General features: G+C 34.4%; 2 protein-coding genes across 5 annotated transcripts; both read right to left on the minus strand.

Annotated features, from left to right (window-relative positions):
- Positions 1-1386: 1386 nt before the first annotated feature.
- On the minus strand, positions 1387-15595 carry LOC112023443 (uncharacterized). 2 transcript variants are annotated; one of them, XM_065760738.1, is made up of 24 exons: positions 14999-15593; positions 14404-14475; positions 13948-13991; positions 13763-13874; positions 13583-13654; positions 12875-12937; positions 12145-12222; positions 11974-12066; positions 11585-11704; positions 10526-10612; positions 10136-10345; positions 9996-10043; positions 9361-9615; positions 8191-8297; positions 7441-7685; positions 7041-7109; positions 6864-6928; positions 6595-6761; positions 6362-6440; positions 4125-4380; positions 3582-3627; positions 2332-2440; positions 2048-2110; positions 1387-1926 (listed from the first exon to the last, which is right to left on the minus strand). In XM_065760738.1, the coding sequence occupies exons 1-24, from the start codon at positions 15335-15337 to the stop codon at positions 1846-1848; spliced, it is 2880 nt and encodes a 959-aa protein (XP_065616810.1). In that variant the 5' UTR covers positions 15338-15593; the 3' UTR covers positions 1387-1845. The 2 variants fall into 2 exon arrangements, 1 of the variants encoding a protein (XP_065616810.1); XR_010623925.1 differs by lacking the exon at positions 1387-1926 and having other exon boundaries at positions 3541-3627; positions 14999-15595.
- A 1316-nt stretch (positions 15596-16911) lies between these two features.
- On the minus strand, positions 16912-20508 carry LOC112023403 (alpha-soluble NSF attachment protein). 3 transcript variants are annotated; one of them, XM_024056010.2, is made up of 9 exons: positions 20190-20505; positions 19912-19961; positions 19731-19803; positions 18739-18818; positions 18368-18519; positions 17935-18094; positions 17791-17838; positions 17552-17632; positions 16912-17206 (listed from the first exon to the last, which is right to left on the minus strand). In XM_024056010.2, the coding sequence occupies exons 1-9, from the start codon at positions 20332-20334 to the stop codon at positions 17126-17128; spliced, it is 870 nt and encodes a 289-aa protein (XP_023911778.1). In that variant the 5' UTR covers positions 20335-20505; the 3' UTR covers positions 16912-17125. The 3 variants fall into 3 exon arrangements, 1 of the variants encoding a protein (XP_023911778.1); XR_002884040.2 differs by having other exon boundaries at positions 17173-17206; positions 17791-17854; positions 20190-20508; XR_010623926.1 differs by having other exon boundaries at positions 17173-17206; positions 17791-17857; positions 20190-20508.
- Positions 20509-23400: the final 2892 nt, after the last annotated feature.

A 23400-nucleotide genomic window follows, 5' to 3' on the forward strand; every position in this document is an offset into this window, starting at 1 on the left:
CATACACATAATAGTGGCGTGAATCAGTTGATGAGTCCTCTTATATAGTCAACCAGTCATATGTTATGATGGTCATGTGATTTTTTTACCCATAAGATTTTGTAGTAGTTAGCTAGCTCTTTGCATTTTTTTGTCTTACTGTTTGCAAGTCTCATATAACTGTTTGCAAGTCTCACGTAGGTCCTACGAAAAGAAGCTTATAAGAAGCTAGTGTTTATCTTTCTTTCTTTTTTTTTTATCAACAGTAATATTAGTATTTATGAGTCCCATGTTCAAAAAATTTTAATTTAGAGGATACATTTCCCGAAACCCCCTAATTATAGAGAAAATACACCATGCATTGGACCCCACACGTGAGGTCCACCTCCATGTGAGAGAGAGAAAACATGCATCCAATGCATGATATACCACCTCCTAGTAAAAAAAAAAAAAATCAATTTATTTTATATAGTTTTTAGCTTTTATATTATTTTTTTTCAGTAAAAAAAATAAAAAACTTAGATAAGCCGTTTACAAGAGAAGATCTAAATATAGAAGTCACAAGGGTTTAATGTATGAAAGTGGCATAATTGACACTCCTCCCAAAGGATGTTTTTTAATGTACAATAGTGAAATTAAGATTCAGGAATGATCTATTTCCTTACCCTTATAGGTTGTATCCTCTTTATTTTATTTTATTTCAGCTAATTAGCTATCCGTTTTTATTAGTTGAAATATGAGAATGTCCAACTGAGGAAGGTATTCCCGTGATTTCAAACCAATATTATTGGATAACTAATTGGTCTCAAGACTCAACGGACCAGATGACGGCCGCAGCCCATTGCTCGGCGTCGAGGGAGAATGGTGACTCGTTTGAGAGAAAAATAAACAGAATTTTTTCTTTTCTCTAATTTTTTTTTTCTAAATATATAAATGAAGATAGTGGCGTATTGAAGAATGTTTTTTAGCATGAAGAAATTTGAAAAGAAATAAAAAGGTTGATGGCTTCTGAAAGGGTTTGTGTGAGAGAGGCTGGTGTTCCAGCCAAACAGTAGATAAAAGCTTGTAGGTAGTAAGAATACTAACTGTTGGTAGTTTTCAGTTACATGGACAACATATAACTAGTACCAAATTAATGAGATACACCCAAAAGGAGTTGAGCATGGACAGAAGGAGCTTCTTCTATCCAGGTCATAAACTCCTCTACGTGCTGGGCATGTCTAATGTCTTGCCAGCGTGTGAGCAACTTTGTTTGCTTCTCTTCTTACAAAAGATAGTTCCAGTATTCAAACTGTGACACATTCCTCAGCAAGGATAAGTCTATATCATCGCTTACTAAGCAAATAATAAAAAAATTTATGTCCATCTATACATGTTAAGCAAGAGAATTTTAGCCATGCGTGGGTATAGTTTGAAAATGCTCGAGTGGAGATTCACGTATTATTTGCGAGGGACGTATATCTTCTTGCTTTGTTTTCAAATAAAGTATTTATTCGCCGAGGAGGGGGAACAGAATATTTTACAGAGGCTAGTCTTCTTATTTATTATACGCTCAATTACAAAGATAAAGTTTCTGAAGAAAACAAAGGATACACTATCAAAGGTGAGTTTCAGGTGGATCTCTCTGATGCCAAATCAAGTAGCATTCGGAAGAACTGGTGAGGATACCTGGGTGGCTGCTCTGATAGTGCCCGAGATGTTCACAGATCTAAGTAGTAGAAACTATCAAAGGAGAGTTTCAGGTGGATCTCTCTGATGCCAAATCAAGTAGCATTCGGAAGAACTGGTGAGGATACCTGGGCGGCTGCTCTGATAGTGCCTGAGATGTTCACAGATCTAAGTAGTAGAAACTATCAAAGGAGAGTTTCAGGTGGATCTCTCTGACGCCAAATCAAGTAGCATTCGGAAGAACTGGTGAGGATACACGGGTGGCTGCTCTGATAGTGCCTGAGATGTTCACAGATCTAAGTAGTTAGGACTTATAATAGAAGATACTGGTAAGACATAGCATTGTGAAGGCATGTTGATGTGGATATTTCTCTAGAGAGAGAGAGAGAGAGAGATTTACCTGATGAATTAGAACAGTGGAAGGTGTCATTCCAGGCACTGTATTAACCTCTATGATCAAAACCTGCGAAAGGTGGATGTTGATTGAGTAATTAAAAAGTTCAATTGTGTACAAAAAATCAATCAGGTGTTGCATTATTTACTCATGATCATAGGAAGGCACAATTTCTTTTGGAAATGCACATGGAGCCCCAAGAATTCAATGATTCATACTAAAATCTTGCCTGTAATATAGCAAAGGGAAAAGGGGAAAGCATGTCCTGTGGCACTAGGAAATCAACATACCTCTCCGCTGTCTACATTAACAAATGCATCAATCCGTGAAAATCCTTCCAGTTGCAATGTGTTTGCAATCAGTTCAATATATTGTTTACATCTTTCCAAAGCTTCCTTACTGATTCAAGACAAAAATAAAAGAACAATAATGTAGTTCCAAAAAAGTACAAAGAGTAATGGAAGAGAGTAAATAAGTAGGGTATGACACTGTATGAATTATTAGAACCAATACAATTAGACAGAACTCTGCTACCAGTGTGAACCATAAACTAGTTAAGGGTTCCTAACCCTGCATTGATCATTCATTGTAACAAAAAATGCAGAAAAATCAAATATAAAATTTAATACATAAAACAAAGAAAGGATAGAGGCACATCAAACACAATCATAATCATAGGGCAAATGTTCACAGTGCAGTAAGGCTTTAAATGAACCAAGCTATTTGGACTCAACTCCAGAAAAAGCTTTATGTTCATTTATTTAGCAAATGAGACAAAATCAAGTCCAAGTTTAGACTCAACTACTAGCCAAGCTCAAACATAATAATGTGTTCATAAACAAACTTGTGAGTATAAGCCTCGATTTTAATAAATATAATATTATATGTTTATACGTATACATGTGTAAAAATATACTTATATAGTCTTAAGATTAGATTGTGTAAGTTTGTATAGAAGTTCATAAGATATCAAATTATTATTTGTGATTTATTGATAATATAAATAGTACATTCTGTAGTAATAATTATATATAATTTTAATAATACAAGAGTGGTGAATCTAATTTTTATAAGTTCACAAATGAAAATCATTCTATCTAATTAACTCAATAGTATAATTTCAACTAAAATTTAATTATTAATTTTAAGCATAAATTTGTGAAGTGTAAAAACTTTTAGTCATTGTGTGTACTACTACGTATAGGAAAATAATAAATCAAGTAACTAGTTGCTAATAAACTTGAGTTTGTTTGAAAAGGAAATGAACCAAATCTAAATATGCAATCCAGTTTGGAGATGTGCTCAAGCTTGACTCATATTAGAAATAAATTAAATGAACAATATTTTAACACGGCTTAGCTCATTTATGGTTCTACAATCCACCCCGTATAGAGAACATACATCAATAAAACAGACATATTAGAACCATATAAAGAACATCCCCTTCAAAAAACTATACGATATCTAAAAGTGCTAAACAAGCTGGTGCCATTATTAACCTGAACAAATGCATGCCTTATGGATAGGTTTCTTAACAAACCTAATAATTGATAACGGGGGTGGAGTCAGATTGATGCCGGTCCCACCTGTAAAGCGAGTAATATCTTCATAAGGCACAAAAGTGAGATTCATAGAAACAAAAAATACAATATTCACTACAGATTAATAAAACATCGTCCATATCCACTATCCTTCTCTTAATCTGGCTTGGGGCACTGCCCCTGAATTTCCAATTGGAGCAGTATTAATTATACAGAGAAAGGGACACTTCATCCATTGTGTAATTTGGTCAAATCCCTTAAATAGGATTTATCTTAACATTTATATGCTTCAAACACACACTTAATGGATCTTGAACTCATGACCTCACTCTCTACTTTGTCCTTACAAAGGGAGGAGGTGCCTTTTGAGTTAGAGCTCATTACCTCAAACCTTTGCTCAAAAGCGATATAGCATGAAGGCAGCACTGCCCTAAATTGATTATAAACAACATGGAAGCAATACACTAGAAGAAAACAGGAGCAGTGATGTGCTTCTGGGTTTTAATCTGTGCAATAATGAATAACTACAGGCAAAGATATACCTTGGAATTTCTCCTCAAGTGATAAGATATCACCAGTCTCCTTGACAGTAATACTAGGACTCAATGAGTGCATTGATCCACGTTTTCCAATGACACCAACTGTTATTTCCACCCATCTACTACGTCCTTTCCACATAAGGCGATGTCCATTTTCATTCTTGGATTTGGATGAAACAATTATCTCATCAGTCTCAATAAAAGGCTCAAAGATTAATTGATCTGGAGGAGGGTTTGGCATCTCAATCATTCCATGTGCCTGTATATTAATAAAAACGAAAGGCATAGTGTACAAAAATTCAGATGATGATAGTGGAATTTCATATGCTGCATGTACAAAGTTCAATGATGATTTATGTAAACTTACAATAACTTTATATGTCAATTGAATTTGAAGACTTGCAAACACATTTCAGTTAGAAATGTAACTAAAACCCATCACTTAAATGGAGAGGAATAACAAAGAAGAAACTCTATAATTTTAATAATCTTAAATGACATAATGATGAAATGAATGACTTTTAAGATAGCTAGGGTGTCAAAGAATAAAAGATAAGAGACTTTTATATTGCACAGAACCCATTCACTTCTAGGACAGGAACCTGTCACTTAAGTTGTCTTTTTTTTTTTTGATAGATAATAAGAGTTTTATTGATGAAAAGGAACAATGAGTTTACGATAGTAAACTCACTGCCCTTGAAACAAATACAATCAAATTATAAGGAAAGTCTAATAGAAATAAGAAAATCAGACAAGGAACTACTTTGCGTAAGACCCCAAGTACGGGACCACTCAAACAAAGTCCTATCAAGCAAGTTCTTCAACATGTCTATAGGTCTCTCAATGTCCTCAAAAGTTCGGGCATTGCGTTCCTTCCATACTAACCACATAAGGCATGCTGGTACCATATTCCAAACCTTTGAAGAGTAAGTTCCCAACCAATTCCTCCAAGCAAAAAGAAGAGAAACAATAGTATCCAGCATCACCCACTGAACTCCAAACATAATAAGGGCCTCACTCCACAAAGCAGATGCAAACTTACAGTGAAGCAAAAGGTGATCCACAGTTTCCTCATCACACCTACATAGACAACACCAATTAACAAGAGGCAAGTCCTTCTTAATAAGGTTATCTATTGTAAGAATCCCACCCCTAGCAGCAGTCCATAAAAAGAAAGATACCCTTTTAGGTACCTTTACACACCAAATGCTCTGCCAAGGGAAAGAAATAGAAGGGGCTTTCAATAGAGCAATATAAAAGGATCGCACATCAAAAACACCATTGCGATTCAACTACCAAATCAACATATCCTCACCCTCCCCACTAGGAATCCTGGCTGAGACATGCTCATAGAAAAAATAAAATCTCTGCAGTTCCCATTCATTAAAATAGCGACGGAAAATGAAGTTCCAACTCCTACCACCCCCGTCTGGTGCAGAAATAACCATGTCAGAAATCAGAGCTTCCTGAACCACAGTACAGGCAAACAAATCCGGGTATAATTCTTTCAAAGGAATAGGACCACTCCAAGGGTCATGCCAAAACCGAATACGATTGCCCTCTCCCACTGCATACACCACATGATCGAAAAATTTGTCTGCACCTTTCCTAATATTCTTCCATAACCCACAACCATGAGTCCCTCTCACAACTCTAGTGCACCAACCTCCACTACCCTCTCCATATTTGGTGGCTATTACCTGACGCCATAAATGGGTAGCTTCCTTCCCATACCGCCAAAGCCACTTCCCAAGAAGAGCTTGATTAAAAAGCCCAATCTTCCGAATCCCCAAACCCCCTATCTCCACCGGCCAAACAACCTTATCCCAAGCAACTTAAGTCGTCTTACATGCTTCGCCAAAGCCACTTAAGTCGTCTTACATGCTCTAGGAAAATGCTGCCTTCTGCTTTTCCATTTCCTTGGAAAGGATTTGCAAGCAATTTTTTATTTTTTTATTTTTATAATGCGATAGTACAATAGGGGAGAGGGGATTTGAACCCTAGCTCTCCTAATAAAGGAGAGCAGGTTATGTTGCTAAGCTACAAGGCTCTTGGCATAGGGCCTTAGGTAAGCAAGTATGCAAAATTGTTGGTCAAACAAAATGTATAGGGCCTTAGGTGACAATATGGTTACATACCATAATTTAAGACAGATATTTGAAACAGTTTTTACCTGTATGAAAATCCATGAAGAAAAAAGGCCATGTGGTAAAAAAATTCACAAGAATCAGTATATATACCTTTGACAAACAATTAGAAGGAATCCTTAGAAGGCAGTCGTCCAATGCTTTCACGTACACTTCAAGGTCCTTGGCACAGCTGCATGAGCAAAAAATTTAGCACGATGTGGTTGAAAATTTATGCCAATATTGCATAGGTATATAAGAACTGACTTGAACAGGTAACATGCTTGCCAACATTCCTATCATCAGTACCACATTAACAGTGCAATAGACAAGGGGCATAAACCTACCATAATCTTGCAACCCCAGTTGAGCATCCATCTCTTGCTGGTTTAATGCATAATGTTTCACACTGAAGCTTTGACGTCAAATCATGCCATATACCAATGGGCATCTTAATTAGATCCTCTTTTCTCCACACATCTTTATTTATAGTAAGAACTCCCATGGTTGCAAGCTGTACAAATTGAGAGATTTAATGTGTGCTTATGGAGGAAAACATACAAGCCATGTTGAGGAATGATAATAATATCAGCACAAAAAAGATTAGTTGTTATACATGGTTAAGAGCAAGAGACGTTGCAACTTTGTCCATACAAGTCTTTGAAGAAATCACTCCAGGGCCTTCAATAGGAAAGAGAAAAAGGGAGACAGAAAATAAAATGAGAAATTGATACCAGTAGAATTTGTATAAAGCAACTGTTGATTAAAAAAAAGAAAAAGAAAAAGAAAAGACCTGTATAAGGAACCCTTTCAGCTTCCAACAAAGATTGAAGTGTACCATCTTCACCAATGCCTCCATGCACTACAAATAATAATAGATAAACCTCATAAAGACTGAATTTTTACATCTTATACCAGAACGCATGCAATGATAGCTAGTAGGTGAGACATATATGTTTCCCATATAATTATCTCTAGAAAAGTGGAAGTAAGAAAAATCTTGCAAGGGTTCATCAATAAATTTCTATTAATGAAAAGATGCTGCATGAGGTACAGTCCACATGGGGACCAAATTCAGAATAATATAAATGCTGATTTAAGAGAGAAAAAATATCCAATATCAAATCCATACATCAGAAAATTAGAGGTAAAAATTTTCAATCGCTAGAAAATACATGACTGAAAAGCAAAACCTGCAATAAAAACAGTTGCCTGAACTTCCTTGGCTAGCTTGATCCATTGCTCCAAGGAAAATCTCCTAGGTGGTTCATCGGCAATATCAAACCCTGTAAACCAACTATGCTTTGTCAAACCTTCCGTGAGATTGTCTATCACTTTGTTCCGTAACTGAGATGTCAGTGCAGCCCGAGCTGGCTCAATTGCCTCTATGCACGCAGCAATCACTTCCTCTGTTGTGTGTCTTAGCACAAGAGAATAACTGTAGACATATAAACAGATTTAAAGCTTTGAATTGTGTATAACAACAGTATAAAAAGCAACAGACTACATGCTTTAAAAATTACAAAAGCTTGGTGATGCAAGAGTCATCTGTATATATCTCTGGCATGCTCTATCAATGTTATACATTTATGACACTACTTGTTTTAACTGAAAATTACATACATTAAAACTCCTCCAAAAGACTGCATAACTTTAACAGAATGATTTCGTAGGTTTCATCAAATCTTTGTAGAAGATATTGCAAAAATCATTTTGGGAGAAGCAGGTAAACCATGCAGAGCAACATGCTATTATAATTGAAGGCAACTTAGGTATACAATACCTTTTTTTTTTTATATACTTTATATAAACACATTATTTGCAAACAAAAAAAATGCAATGAAATATACTGCAACTTATGGACTGCTAATGTGATCTACACTGACCATTTTCCTTTCTTCTGGAGAGAGAGAGAGAGAGAGGAACAAAATACCAACACTTACGGTAAAGACCAAACTGTTCTGGAGCTCACATCAGATTCCTTATTGTTTGAATCCACACCAGAGACAAATTCACTTGTGGGGGCAAGCAAACATGGAGTTACTTCAAGCTGTGGCCACCAAAATTTCCAACTCAGATGATACATCACATCTGGAAAGCACTTACACTAGAAATGACAACTTTTAAATACAATATAGAACTCTAGAAGCAAATTTTCTTGGTAATTAACAAATAACCAAAAATAATTTCAAGGGAATTTATAGACTAGCCTACGGAAATTTCTCTCATGCAGACTCATAAAATAATGAAATATTCCTCTCTTACAAACACTGAACCATCTTTGAGATTTTGTGCCTATACCAGATGTATAGATTCAAATTGAAGTGAATGTAAAAAAATTTGAATGAGAACAAAAAATTATACTAAAGTCAAATCAATGCTTACTGATGGAATTATAAGGGAAACAAGAAACATCATATTTATCAATCCCAAGCTTTGATTTCGTGGGATGATTCTGGTGTGGGTCCTGCATTGGAGTTGAATTCAATTTGTTTGTTGAATTCACTGTTCACAACACTGTAGCAACATTGTTCACACTGTTGAAATTTAGAATTTTAATATTTTGTGGGACTAATTACTAGGGGTTTTATGGTCTTTTATTTATGTTTCATTCCATAACAACGTTATGCTTAAATTAGTTTATTTCAAGGGTCAAGATTAAGTGAGGGTATTTTAAGAAGCTTAAATAAGCTTTGTATGGGGATTTTAGAATCATTGTTTTTAATAAAAATTTTGACTGCTAATTTTGAGTTCCTCTCAAATCCTTCAAAGTGAGATGCTTTCTTTCACTAGAATTGATTTCTAGGGACCTGCTATTGTGATGCTAGTAGTTATCTTATTTTCCAGCAAGTACCACCTAAGCTGTGAGCCCTCAATTTCCCAACCATTCCATCAACTCCCAAATCCTTTACAAACCCTAACACTAACTTCCCAAACCTTAAATCAAACCTTGACATCTTACATACTTATTGATTTATCATCTATTAAGGGTTTAAAAAACATTTAAATAGGACAATCTCTCAAGTAATTCATGCTTCAGCAATAGCACCATCAAACCATAAGTAAATTGGAATACTTCACATACCAAAATCTCCCCGAATTTGAAAACTTACATCATCAAAAGCTTGCAAATTGAGCCAGACATTTGTTCCACTCATAAGAGATACTTGCCGCTCTGATGTGTCCCCTCCAAAAATGACAAAAACTTTGCGTGTGCTTTCATTGATGGAAAATGCTTTGCTAATCTGGGCAGATTTTGATCTTCTAGGCAAATGACTTGATCCACTACTGAATGATGCAAGATTGGGAAACCGCAAGCAAGCACGGTAAATAATGGTCCGGAGAATGTTGGAATGAGAAAATCCAACCTGAACATTGGAGGTGGTATTTTCAAGTTATGTAGCAGCATACAAAGGAGTGCTAATATACTGATTAAAAGGATAAAAAATGCACAAATTTAAATGATTGGCATGAAATGATTTCTGGCATATACATCTTTATATTTAAATGATGGGGTAATAACAAAAGCACATTTCACAAGGGCATCCACATAGAGGCATAAAACTGCCATAGCAACATTGCAAAAGATGCTTTATAATGCACAACTTAGCTTCTAAATTTAGATTAACAAAAGGCAAAAACATAAGGATGTTGTTCTGACCATGCATCAAAACATTTTATGACCTATCACTGAAACCATTTAGAAGCTTCCTATCTCATTACTTCATATAAGTAGATTCAGGACTACCTTTGAAGATTGCTGAAATAAAAAGCTGGTCTGTTCCATTCCACTGATCTGATATGTACAATGAAGATCAATATGGAACACCTAACAAGAATCAATACTGATAACAAAACCAGCAAGGAAAAATCAGAGACTTGACTTACCAGGTTAATATCAGTAAATATAATGTCACCCAATTCAGTCCTTCCAAATTTGCTCTCAGAAGATGACGACATATGAACAGAATTAGGCAGAAACCATCCATCAATTCGAGCAAAATCACGTAGACCAAGCCTTTGGAATAACAAAGATGCACCTTCACGAATAGTTTCAATTACATCTATGGGAAATCGAGGTGGAGTGTGATAAGCTACCTGTGTAGTGCAAGATAAATGAGGGCACAAAAGGACAAAATGTATTACCTCAATACACACTGTAACGTAAGAAATAATCATTGGCATAAATCCTTCGAATACGCACAGATGCGTCTGCGCATTATGTATGCATGTATTTACAAGAATTAATCAAGATGTGGTACTCCTGTACACCTGTACCTGCTGTGTTGGAAGATACTTTCTTCGGTAATTAAAAATTGCATCCTTTTCTGTTATATCAACACTGCCATGAAATTGAAGCTCGACCTGGTCATTTAAACACAGCTTTAAATTCATAGAATTATTAGGAAATGATTAAAAATAACCTAATAAAAAGTAATAATAGTTTCTGCTATGAGTTCACTTATTCCATGAATTATTTTTATGCGCATAGGCAGTGCAATTTATCTGAAAATCAATGTCCAAAACCTCCCATACCTAGAATTGATATTTTGACTTTTAAGCTTATTTCCTACTCACATATTACTTTGTTGCAGTAAACAAGGTTTAACTCATAGTCACAGCTAAAACTCCAATTCTCAACCTACATGTGTTAACCCTTCAGAAATTTAACTGGAGAATGAAATGAAGCCGAGCTCCTTTTAATATACTAATATAAAAGATCACTCAACCTTGATGTATTACAATCACTATAAATATAGGAAAGGGACTGTTCTTCTAAATTTTCTTAGAGATAAAATCAAGCATATATATATATATATATATATATATATTATATATATATATTTTTTTTTAATTTTAGAATGCAGAGCTCTAAGGATAGCATTAGTGTGTTCAATGAACAATTTATGGCTAAGTAGTACATACAAGTGAGTTTTGACATCAAGGGGAGATACAAACTAGTGACTCCCACTACATGAAGTGTAGTTCCCAGCTATTTGTACATCTAATTACTGGTACTATAGTGTTAAACTAGATTCAATTTTTTCTATTAATCATGAAAAAAGGATTCATAAAGCCCTCCCCTTATAGTAAGTATTTGGAATAAGCCTTTGCAATATACATAATATTTGGTGCTTGTATGATTATTAAAATCATAAAATGATAAGCAACTTTTTTTTTAATTGGTAAATTACACGTACAATTGATAGGCTTGAACCTGAGACCTCACCTACCACCATGCTTTTACAAGGAGAGGTACCATTTGAGCTAGATCTCATTGGCTTAAATGATAAGAAAAATTAATCTGAGGAAAATAGACATTGAAAGAGCTCATACCTCAGTTGGCAATAGCACAACAGGATGGCAATCCAAACCAGACCCCACATCCAGGACAATGGCTGTAAACTCACTCCCTCCTTCAAGAAATATTTCAATAAGGACTTTGTCATCAATTCCCTATCAAAGATTGCAAAGAGAAAATCTTTAAAAGATAAAATGTAATGTGAGGAGGGTTTTAAAGCCCAAAATTTTGAAAAAAAAAAAAAAATTGACTTCGTAATTGAAAACTTTCAATTCATTTCTATGCAGATGCTTCAATTGACATGTTTTCCCTTGAATTTTCAAAAAAGAAAATGTCATTTCCATGTCAATTTTAGCACATTTTCAATTAAATTGGCAAACTTTTGATCAAGCCTCACAGTCAAATCTCAAGAAAACCAGCATACCTCTGAAATAATTTCATCAGCCTTTGTTAAAGAATCAAGCACACCATATGCAACCTTAACACCAATGCTTGATCCAGCTCTTGCTGGTTTTACCTGAAAATGAAACAAGAAAGAACTTTGATATTTAAACATGTCACAAGCTTCTAAAGACAATGAAAGTATGAGCCTTACCACAACTTTCCCTGAGTAAGGGTCCAGCTGATTTCTAGAAAACCACTTTGATAATTCAGATTCATTCCCTTCATTTCCCTAATTGTCATTCCAAAAGTAAGAAGAAAAAAAGGTTTTCAAATTCAACTGACTATAAAACGAGAACCAATTGAATGCTTCAAATCTCAAAAGAACAATTAAAAGTAACTAGCAATGAGGAGCTTTTACCACCCAATAGTTATAAGGGCTGCAACAATTCCAAAATCCGAAATAGAAAAAAAAATTTAATAACTTTTTCCTATTGAAAAATATTGTCCTACTTCTTGGGAGCTTACAATTTTAAGAGAAGCTCTTGTTCAATGTTTTAAAGGTTGTAGCCTTGGTGTGATGGCAAGTGCCTTCCACCTAAAGTGACAAGTCGCAGGTTTGGGTTTAGGAATCAGCTTCTCCAAAAACTAAAAAAAAATAAAAGGGGGAAGGGGGTAAAGCTGCCTACCAATAACCTCTCACAGACCCCATAAAAGTGAAAGCTTCATGCATTGGGTATAAGTATGACCTTTTTAATTTATTTTGTGTTCAATATATTCCATATAATTCTATTTATCATCCAAAAGCTACTCTTAATTGCTGCTATAGGTAGTAAGACACCCTTAACCGTGCTAAACATAAATCATCAAACAAACATACATACATGTGAAAGCATATTATATTGTGATTAATTATCAACAGATATAACTCAGTTAATAAATACCTGCACTAAAAAATTAGGCACTGTTATGAATCCCTGTTTGCTGAGCTCCAAGGAGGCATCATACTGCCAATTATTCAATGAGACAAATGGTTAGTTTTCTCCCCCCTTAATAAAGAAATAGACAATTCTGACATAAGTAACATTGAAGGGTATACTAAAGGGATATGAAGATATATTTATACAAAGTGAATGATGATTTCGCTAGACTTTATGCATCTGAGGTTCCATCTGCAATTAGGAAAGCCGATCTACGCTGACAGTTAAGGTTACATACTGTAACTAATGTAAATTCCTACATTACACTTGCATCCTTATACAGTTTGAAAACATGAGAATAAAAAATTTTGTATGTTCAGCCTAATCACAGGACATTTGCCTTCACCCAAAATAAACAATGAAGCTACCTTATAACTTGTTTCTATCACATGCAGCTTGCAAGTGTAATCTTGGGTCCAATGTCACAATAAACCTGTCTAATGCTAATGCTGGCCAAATGACATCATCATGCTTCAAGATGGTGTAAAATATATAGAGATTCCAGATGAAGTCTTCCAATTAAGTGCCAACATGTCATGTTAGAATTGGCTCCCTCAATGAAAATAGATTCTTTAAGGTCCTCTAAATATGGAGTATTAAGAACACATGAACCAATTCTGGAACCTTATATATGGACTAAATTATTTTAACAAGAACAAAAGCTTATTTTACCTTGTCAAATGCTTGACGACACTCATTTGATCCTGTGCCGACAAATGGAATATTGTATTCTTCTAGAAGCTCCTGAAAATTCCATCATATGTAGAAATATTACTTACATCGAGAAAAAAATACTACTGATATCTGTGTGTGCTTGTGTTTTGAGATGCAAAGGGCCATAATATACAACACCTGAATGCCACCATCTTCACCATATCTGCCATGTATAACTGGGAATACTATGTCCACTGATGTAGTAAGATGTTCTGCAAATTCAGACAGAGACTGGAAACCTTGGGCAAGGCTGCAAAACCAAGACAATTAGCCATCTTAACATATTCAATTACATAAACATAATTTGAAAGGCAATCTTTTACCTTTCAAGTTTAAAATCAAAATCGGCGGGAGTGTTTGAGTATACCTGTAAATGTGATATAGAACGATTTTGCATAAGCATGGTAAATTTGTTTTCATCTCATATGCATATTCGAGGTGATAAAATACATATTAGCAAGTTGAGTTGCAACCAAAATAAGAAATTCAGATGAACAAAATACTTCTGCAAACTCCTTAAAGCTCAAAAGATAAAATACACTGAGTGGAATATTCATCGACTACTAACATAACAAATAACCAACACAGTTTATGACTTTAGCCAACACAGTTTTGACTTAACCCTATCGTATCTCTCTCATAGTGATTAAGAGTTTCTATGTTTGATCATACTAAATTTTTGCAATAATCAATATTTGAATTCAATTTATTCTAACTTAATGAACAATTTAAGCCCAATAGCAACCATAATTCTAAACGAACATGAACATCGCACAAACCTGGGCTGAGGATATTGCGTACGCATTGAGATTGTAATCAATGTAATAGCAGCTAACATGAAAATCCTCTCCCTGATACAAAATGAAAACAAGCGCATCCAATCAAACATTAAAGAAAACCAATATAATTAGCACTGTATGCTGCAAAAAAAGTCAACAAGAAGACTAACACTCCGTTTGGCTTCCAAAACCAACAGAAATGAGCGGGAAAAAAATAACCATTCTGAAATTTTCACTTTCTCGGCCTAGCTAATTAAGTAGTTGCTAGTTTAATTAGAAACGTGAATAAACGTTAAGTTCCTTTTCCCTCTCTTTCTCAGCTAATTTTCTCCGGATCCAAACGGAATATCAACAAAATATACAAAGAAACGGAACCTGTATATGATTGAGAAACGATCTCGCAGAGTAAAGCTAGATTCAAAATCCAACAGAAATGAGCGGGAAAAAATAACTACTCAGAAAATTTAGCTTATTAGGCCTATTTAAGCAGTTGTTAGTTTCCCTTTCCTCTTTCTCGGCTAATTTCTTGGGAACCAAACGGAATATAAACAAATATATGATCAATACCAAAAAAAAAAAAAAAAAAAAAAAGAACCTGAATATTATCGAGAACCGATCTCGCAGAGTTAAGCGAAATTCCACGCTCCGCCGAGGGACCACCGCAAACGATACCGACTCTAAGAACTCTACGTTTCTTCACCGCTTGCTCTTCCTTCTCTGCGATCCGGTCATCCACAACCTCCGCGGAGGCGCGTGGAACTCCAACGCTCCGCGAACAGCTTCTAGTTCTGTAGTTGTTACTCAATCGCACGAAATTCAGAGAAGCAGCAAAGAGAGCGTTCGGTGAAGAAGCTGAAACGGCGGCGTCGTCGTTGTGGTGGTTTCTGCCACGGAGCAAGGCGAGGCTGGAAGCGTAAGCGACTGACGAAGCCATTGGAGAAAGAACTAGCGAGAGACACTGAGAGTGAGTGAGTGAGTGATTAGTTAGAGAAATAATGGAGAATGTGAATATACGGTGGAGTGAGTGAGAGTGAGTGGTGATGGAGTTTGCTGATTGTCTTTCATGTTAAAAAAAAAAAAAAAAAAAAAAAAAACTGTTTCGGACGGCAGAGTAGTTGCCGATTTCTGGTTGGTGAAAAACTGAAAGTGTTTCTTTCTAAATGGCCTTTGGCGTTTGTCTTTTCCCCATGGATGTAAATGAAATGATTTTTTTTTAAACAAATACTATTTATACTACTCGTAGACGTAGTGGATGATTAAGGGCTTTTTCTTTATGCGTCTTTGGCTCTTTGCGTACTCCTCAGGCTTAAAGCAGGAACGGCGTTTGAAAATTAATAGCACGAGCACTAATTATTTTACGATATTTTTAAATTTTGTAAAATTGATCACTTTCTTATTAATTTTTATTTAGATTTATTATTAATATTATTTTTATTTATTAATAACTATTCATCATATTAATAATTTATAATTTTTTTTTTTTAAATTTATATCTTTAGCATTACTTATGTTTCAATGGATTATATTTGGTGAAAGCTCCAATTATATTTGGCGCATTTTGTGGGAAGAAAAAAAAAAGAATATTGAGTTGTTTCAATTGATGTCTTGGCAATTTGGTGCAATTCACAACTCATTATGCCCATATGTAATGCTTTCTTGTTGGTTCTTTTTTGGTTAAAAATTGTACCATTTTCAGTTTATTTGAAATTCATATTAGTTTTTTAATTTTACTTATTGAGTTCTTTAAGTTTTAAATTTATTTTATTTGAGTTTAGATATTTCATCCAATTTCATTAATAATATTGCCCTTAAAAATATTTTTCTCACAATTAAAAAAAAACAAAAAAAAATTAATTAAAAAAAATAGATTTTTTATGAGAGAAATTTTTCTTTTTCAAAAATCTTTTTTCATTAGTTAATTGCATACTTAACAACAATTTTTTAACTGAACAGGGCAAAAAGTCAAAAACTTGAATTAAATAAATTTTAAACTTAAGGGACTTAATTGAATAAAAGTAAATCTAGATGACTAAAATAAATTTCAATCAAACTTAGGTGTAATTTGCATTTTCGCCCTTCTTTTTTTTTTTTTTAGTTAAAATGGAGGAGAAGATTTAAATTTTGAATATTATGAAAACACCAAGAGATGCTAATTGAGATATAAAACTTTTGATTATGCTACATCTAGTGCATTTTGTTTTCCTTGAGAAAGTTTCAACTTATGGCGTCTGCTCCTGATAATAACTCTTTATTATCAGATCAAGACACCAATCAGTTTTTGGTGTAAACGGAGATTGAATTCCAGATCTCCTATACAACCATTAAAAAATTTATCAGTTAAGTTAACTCGAACTTACATTTAGTGCATTCTTGAAAAGTCATAACGAATTCTGTAAATATCTCGTGCTTCTATTCAGCAACAATCAGGGCAAAGTAAGGAGATAATGGACTGCGATAGGCAACAAAAAGATCCTAGACTAGAACGATGAGAACATTAATGCTGCCATGTCACACTCAAGCAATGTCTAAATAGAAAAAGGGAACATAGCCTGATCAAATTTGAATACAATCGCAATGCAAAGCCTACACCAATACGAATACAGGTAAAAAAAAAAAGCAGTGGCGTGATAAAAAAAATGAATGGACTATGAACCATGCTATTGATATACACAAGCCAATGACAATATGTTCAATAGGAGTAAGACATTGATGCAAAATCAATTTAGGTCAGATCCTCCTCCTCTAGTTCTTTGGACTTCAGAGATTCCTTCACTCTCAATAGAAGGGTAGTCTTCCAAGGATCCTACAGAGCAGAATATCAAAGTCAGAGACAATTCAGACTACTAACATTCACAAATGTAGCATTCCATATTGAAATCCTAGGAAACTAATCAAGATTCAGTAACTGAAGGTCTAATGTGAGTTCATCTAAACAACAGGATATAATCTTACATGAAAACAATAACCTAAAAGCAGAAAATAATCAACACCTGCAACCACATATTAACATCGAAGAGAATTTCCCCCAAGAAGTTTAATAAGGTCATCAAAGAAAGAACTTAAAGCAACTCTACCAAACGCAGGGTGCAGAGGAATCCAGATAAAAGAAAAGCCAAGGAATTCAGATTTTGAAGGCAGAAAAATGTACCAGTGGGGTCATGCTATCAAATTCCCTGACAACATTAGTGAACTTAACAATATCTTCCTCATCAACTGTGGCAGCCACATCCTGACATGTGAACAGCACTTTGGTTCATCAAACACTATGGTATTAAAAAGAAACTATGATCCGCAATTATGAACCAAATACAACATCAAGGTAATAATTGTTTATATTAATAATTTTAGGGACGAAACATTTGACTTGCATAAAAAGACACTACTTACAGCTAAAAATTTGTATTCCCGAGTTCTGGAAAACGTTGGATCCAAGTCCTGCACAATTGGAATACTTCTAAAGATATAAATTATAAGGTCATAAGCTAACACAGTGGGAAAAAAGAAAATTAAACAGAGAAACAAAATATGAACCTGATATCGCTCCAATGCATTGGTAATTGCGACAATATCACCTCTACAAAGTTGGCAGAGGCCAGCATTGAGAAGATGTCCTCTTACTCCATACTTCAGTAAGTTATTGTTGATTGACTGTCGTGCTATCTCTTCATATATCACAATTGCCTTCTGATACCTGTAGAAACAAAGAAGACTTCAGTCTATTCCACAATTATATGATTCATATAATGGCACCATTATTAGAAAAGCTCCGTTCAATCTGCTTTGGAATGCAATGCCAAGTAATTCATGACTAAATAAAAAGTGCAATGCATTGAGATGAGATCTTTCCAACAAAAAGGAAAAGCAAAGACTTCCTAGTTCCTACAGCCGGAATGCATCTATATATTATGATGAAAAACCATCACTTTTATTACAAATATCCATAACATTAGCATAGGCTACTCACTGTTCAAGTTGAGCAGAAAATTCTGCAACTTTCTGCTTGCACTGGTTTGCAGAAGTTGTAGCTTCTGCATGTTCAAACAATTCAGCAGCCCGTTCAAAATATACAATAGCCTTCTCAATGTTGTGTTCAGGCTCATATAATTCACCAATTTCCTGAAGCAGACATGGTATAAAATCTCATCAGAACCTAAACCCATACTATGGATGCATGTTCATGCAGCAATACACATTAACAGCACTAAAAATGAAGAGGCATAGGAAAATATGCACAAGATGAAAGATTGAATCAGAGTTGGGAGAAGCCACTAAAGAATTCAAAGGACAGTATATTTAAACAATAAATCAAGTAAATGAAATTATTGAAAATTGTACCTTGCAATGTTTCGCAGCCATGTTGTGTCTGCCAATATCCAAGAAAATATTCACTGCTTGGTCTAAGCATGATATAGCATCTGCAGAACACCCAATACACAAAAATTTAGGTTGATTTTCAAAACAGTCATTATGGACCTGAAGAGTGGGTTAAGTCTTACGTTAATATGTAAAAAATGCGACTTATTACATTTTAAGTTACAGTTTCCCTGAAACTTGAACAAAACCGCATCTGGCAAAAGTGCTAAAGCACAACAAAAAGCTCATGCGTCTGATTCAGCTTAATTAATATTTTTGACATATCCATCAATATCTAAAATCGTTACAGATATACGTAAGGTCAGGTTTGATAATCCCACCACCTTTCAACCCAAGTAAAAGCTAGGATGCACAGACATGGGTACGAGCACGATACGGCGACACGAGCAATTTTTGATAAATTATAACATGACATAGCAAATAGGACACTGCTATGACATGGATACGACACAGATAAAGCACCCCCAAATGAAGTGTCCGTGCTTCCTAGGGTAAAAGGAAGTTAGCTTGAGAACCAGTAGAAAACCTATGGAGCATATTGTTTACTTCTATACACCTTCAAATTATCACAACCAAGAATCACATTTGATTTCATACAAGGGGAACAAAAGCTAAGCTAGTTAAACCTATAAAGCCTCCAAACACCCTCAAGTTTTACAACAAAAGGAAACATATCACGCAAAAAAGGTACCATCCTACAAGTGGGATCAATAAATCTAGTGACACAAAATATTTCCACAATTGGTAAATAGAAATATGGCGCATAAGAAAAATGGTGTCGGTAGTAGGCCTACGCGAAAGTGATGTTACTCTGATCAAAACTTGCAACCATGTACGTAAATCCTAACAAAACGTCGGGCATATCTAACGAAACAATCAGCTGCAGAAACTTCAACTAGTGTTCATCCAAATATAAATAATCAAATTATCATGAAAAAGAACACAAAATGCACCTTTGTTGGATGTTTTCTTGTAGCAATTTGCAGCGCTTGCGTAAGCAGTGGCGGCTTCATGCTTGCTATCAGCCTACAAAATAGCATATAAATACCAACAAATCACTAGGAAAATAATCATTCCATTTGAAATTGATCCATTTCATAGTTCTCATTAAATATTACAAATCTGTGACTTTACCTTCAAATGACAATTGGCCAATTTAATGAAAACTGATCCAGCTCTATCCCCTGGAGTAGACAAAACATTAGTATTAATTATTAAATATACTTTTGACATTCCAAATTTACATCTATCATTAACAGTAAAAACTAATTCCATTTTTGACTTCACTAAACACTAAAAAAATGAAATCATTCCATCATAGAGGATTTAATCCTAAATAAATAGTTGATATAAGTAAGAGAGAGAGAGAGAGAGAGAGAGAGAGAGAGAGAGAGGGATTTAGTGTTAGGTACAAGATTTGGCGAGCTTAAAGGAATTGGCGGATTTTTCGTACAACTCAGCAGCGTCTTCGTATTTGGAACCGAATAAACCCCAGCCTTTGATCTTCTTCTCCGCTTTCTTCTCGAATTCTTCTCCTTTGGCTATTTGATCCGACATCGTTTCGTGAAACCTTTCACAGACTTGACTTTCCCTCCCGGTCAGTTCAGTTGTCGAGAGAAGCAAATATGAGTTTGTAGATTAAAATGTATAATATGGAGTGAGAGGGCGAGAGACGAAAGGTGAAAGCGCGTGATTGCCTTTGACGGTTTTGGTGAATTTTCTTTTCTTTTCTTTTCTTTTCAGCTAAGTTTCTATTTTAATCCTCATAAATTTTTTTGGGTCAGTGCGCGTCACTTTTCTTAATCAAAAAATATTAACATTCGTTCGGTATTACCGAAATATTTTATACTTTCTCGGGTATGTAAAATCATTAGGTTTTAACATGTTAATTAATGAAAATTATGAAATTATTTCAACTTTTTATGAAATAATACTTATTAAACAATAAGATCTATTCCATAGGTGTTTTCAATTAAATTCTTAATATAAAAAAAGTCTTAGGGTCTGTTTGAATATAACTAAAAATTAAAATTGAAAATTAAAAAATATTGTAATAAAATAATTTTTAAATATGTAAATATTACCGTAAGATCTATTTTTAATAAAAAAGTTGTGAAAAGTGAAGTTTGTGAAAAGTCCAACATTAAAGCTATTATATATAAACAGTGATAAACAGTAACTATTTTGTCTCTCAAAACGTGTACCAAAAAAAAAAGCCAGATGCCGAACGTGTTGGCTTTTCAACCGAATCCAAACGCAGGCTTAGTTAAAAGTTAGTAATAGTGACTCATGAGTTTCATTAATGGGTAGCTTTGTTTCATTTATATCTCAAAATCATGAATAACAATGGGTCAGGTCTAGTAGAGTTTTCAACCCAACCCAACTTTGATAGCAAGACTTTGAAAATTTTAAAAGGGCTTTAGAAGAGTTTGGATTTAGAATTTTTTAAACTTATTAAGTCCGTTACAAGGAGAAGTGGTGATCTCGTTAGGTTTTATACCTTGGGTAACTAAACCAGTCAAATTATGCACTTTATAGGTCTTTTTTAGATTAAACAGACTTGTTCGACCCAATGCATAGTTATATAAACGGGTTTAGGATTTGCAAATAAACCAATGGAATTGAATTTAAAAAAAATTAACAGGGTAATATGTAAGATAATTAGAGGGTTTGGTTTTTTTTTTTTTTTTTTTGGGGCACAATTCATTTCCTGCAACTACTCTAAAAATAAGCTCACGGGTGCAATCTCGAATTCTATAAAAGATTTAAATGTCTCCTTTATCTCCAATTGGTTACGGGCAAAGTAGTGTAACTCATGGTTTGACAAGTGGTATCAAAGTCAAGGTAATGGGTTTGAGTTGCAAGAGTGCGTGTCTCCCTTATAACCAATTGGTTTAGAGGCGAAATGGTAAAACTTACAGTCCCACTACACCAATTCATTGCCATTCCTACTAAAAATTTATCTTCTATCGACACTCAATAAAGCTAGAAAGAAAATTAAGCAATTTAAATAATTTATATTATTCCTAACTTAAGTTTTCCATCCCACGATTGTTTTTAATTAACAAACCAATATAGTATCTTGGTTTTAGTGTAGGAGAGATTAGAACCAGATTATTTGTCTGTTTATTTAGTATCACAGATTCCTATCAAAAGTTGGACCGGCCCAATGTTAAATCACCTCTGTTGTTTGCCATCCTACTATAGTAAAGCCAAAATTGGATCCAAAACTTTCCCTTTAACACTCTAGGATGATAAGAATTTGCTCGAGCTGTAACCCAAAAACGTCCAAAGGTCAACTAAATCCCCAAAAATCTGAGCCCAAGTCTTACTAAGCTTAGCCCAAAAATTTCAGCTTAAAGGTGCGTGTACCAACCTGGGTGAGTCCAATTACTAGGCCCAAACCTAGCAACCTATCCCTTCTTATGCTGCGACCAGTGATATTGTTAAAATAGGGATTCGCATTAGGTGCAATACCTAGGGTATTGCACCTGGTGCAATAGCTTATCAAAGGCTGAGATTGAAAGTTGAAAAAGTAACTTTCAATCTCAGCCATTAAATAAAATATATTAAAAAAGAGTAAAAAAGTTAAAGTTAAAAAGTTAAAAAAGTTAAAAAAATTGTGAAGGAAATTGAGGTATTGCACCAGGTGCAATACCTAGGGTATTGCACCTGATGCTGATCCTGGATTCGCATGCAATAGCTTATCAAAGGCTGAGATTGAAAGTTGAAAAAGCAACTTTCAATCTCAGCCCAGCTTTACTCGTCCCAAGAAGTGGGCACAGAGACTGGTTTAGCCCACCATGCTGGATGCACTGTTTAGTTTAGTGTTATTTATTTATTTATTTATTTATTTTTATTTTTAATGTTGGACCTCTTGCGACAAGGATTAATTTCGGTTAAAATAGATCTACTAAATAATTTATATTAAATATTATAATTTAAATTTTAAATTTTTTTAAAATGATATGACATTATATATATATTAACAATAGAAAATTTCAGATAATTCGGAAGGTAATGGCAAACTTCAATTGAGAATTTATTGATGGCAAATTTAGCCACTCATACTAATTGTGCAATCAAAGCATGCAATTGGCTATGCTCTTAAAGAACTATCAATTTCTTTTTCTCTTTATTTGTTTAGAGGCAATCAAAGCATGCAATTGGCTATGCACTTAAAGAACTATCAATTTTTTTTTTCTCTTTATCTGTTTAGAGAGGGTGAGAGATGGGTGAGGAGGTGTTGTCATGTTAATACATGAGACCCATCATCTTGTTAGTACATGTAAGATTCACAGATATGTAATCCCATCTCATATCTTATGAGAAAGTGACTTTACAGAATTGTTCCGTAAAATATTCTTCACAGGAGAGAGTTGGGAAGGTATTAATAGACAATTGAAATTGGACATAGGACAAAGTTAAGTTTCTACCATTAATCTCAAAGTCAAATTTGAACCCAAAATCGAAATGATGATCATAATCATGAATCTGATCTTAGAGTCACAGTCCAAAATTCAAACATATTTTGGGTAAAGCTGGACCACTAATGACTCATGTGCGTCACTCATTTTTTATTAAGGTGAAAGCACCTAATCGAATGGTAATGCACTTGCTTCT

This window comes from Quercus suber, unplaced genomic scaffold, assembly GCF_002906115.3.
Source record: "Quercus suber isolate HL8 unplaced genomic scaffold, Cork oak 2.0 scaffold_380, whole genome shotgun sequence".
NCBI classification, from domain to species: domain Eukaryota; kingdom Viridiplantae; phylum Streptophyta; class Magnoliopsida; order Fagales; family Fagaceae; genus Quercus; species Quercus suber.

What these genes read in the sequence shown, in the direction of transcription:
- LOC112023443 (XM_065760738.1), bottom strand. Translation starts at nt 15,337, where the DNA reads ATGGCTTCGTCAGTCGCTTACGCTTCCAGCCTCGCCTTGCTCCGTGGC. An exon ending in AGTATCTTCCAACACAGCAG is followed by an intron (nt 10,346 to 10,525) that starts GTACAGGTGTAC and finishes TGCACTACACAG; the next exon opens with GTAGCTTATCACACTCCACC. An exon ending in TATTTACTGATATTAACCTG is followed by an intron (nt 10,044 to 10,135) that starts GTAAGTCAAGTC and finishes TGTACATATCAG; the next exon opens with ATCAGTGGAATGGAACAGAC.
- LOC112023403 (XM_024056010.2), bottom strand. Translation starts at nt 20,334, where the DNA reads ATGTCGGATCAAATAGCCAAAGGAGAAGAATTCGAGAAGAAAGCGGAG. An exon ending in CTTTAAGCTCGCCAAATCTT is followed by an intron (nt 19,962 to 20,189) that starts GTACCTAACACT and finishes TGTCTACTCCAG; the next exon opens with GGGATAGAGCTGGATCAGTT. An exon ending in CAAGAAAACATCCAACAAAG is followed by an intron (nt 18,819 to 19,730) that starts GTGCATTTTGTG and finishes GGTGTTCTGCAG; the next exon opens with ATGCTATATCATGCTTAGAC.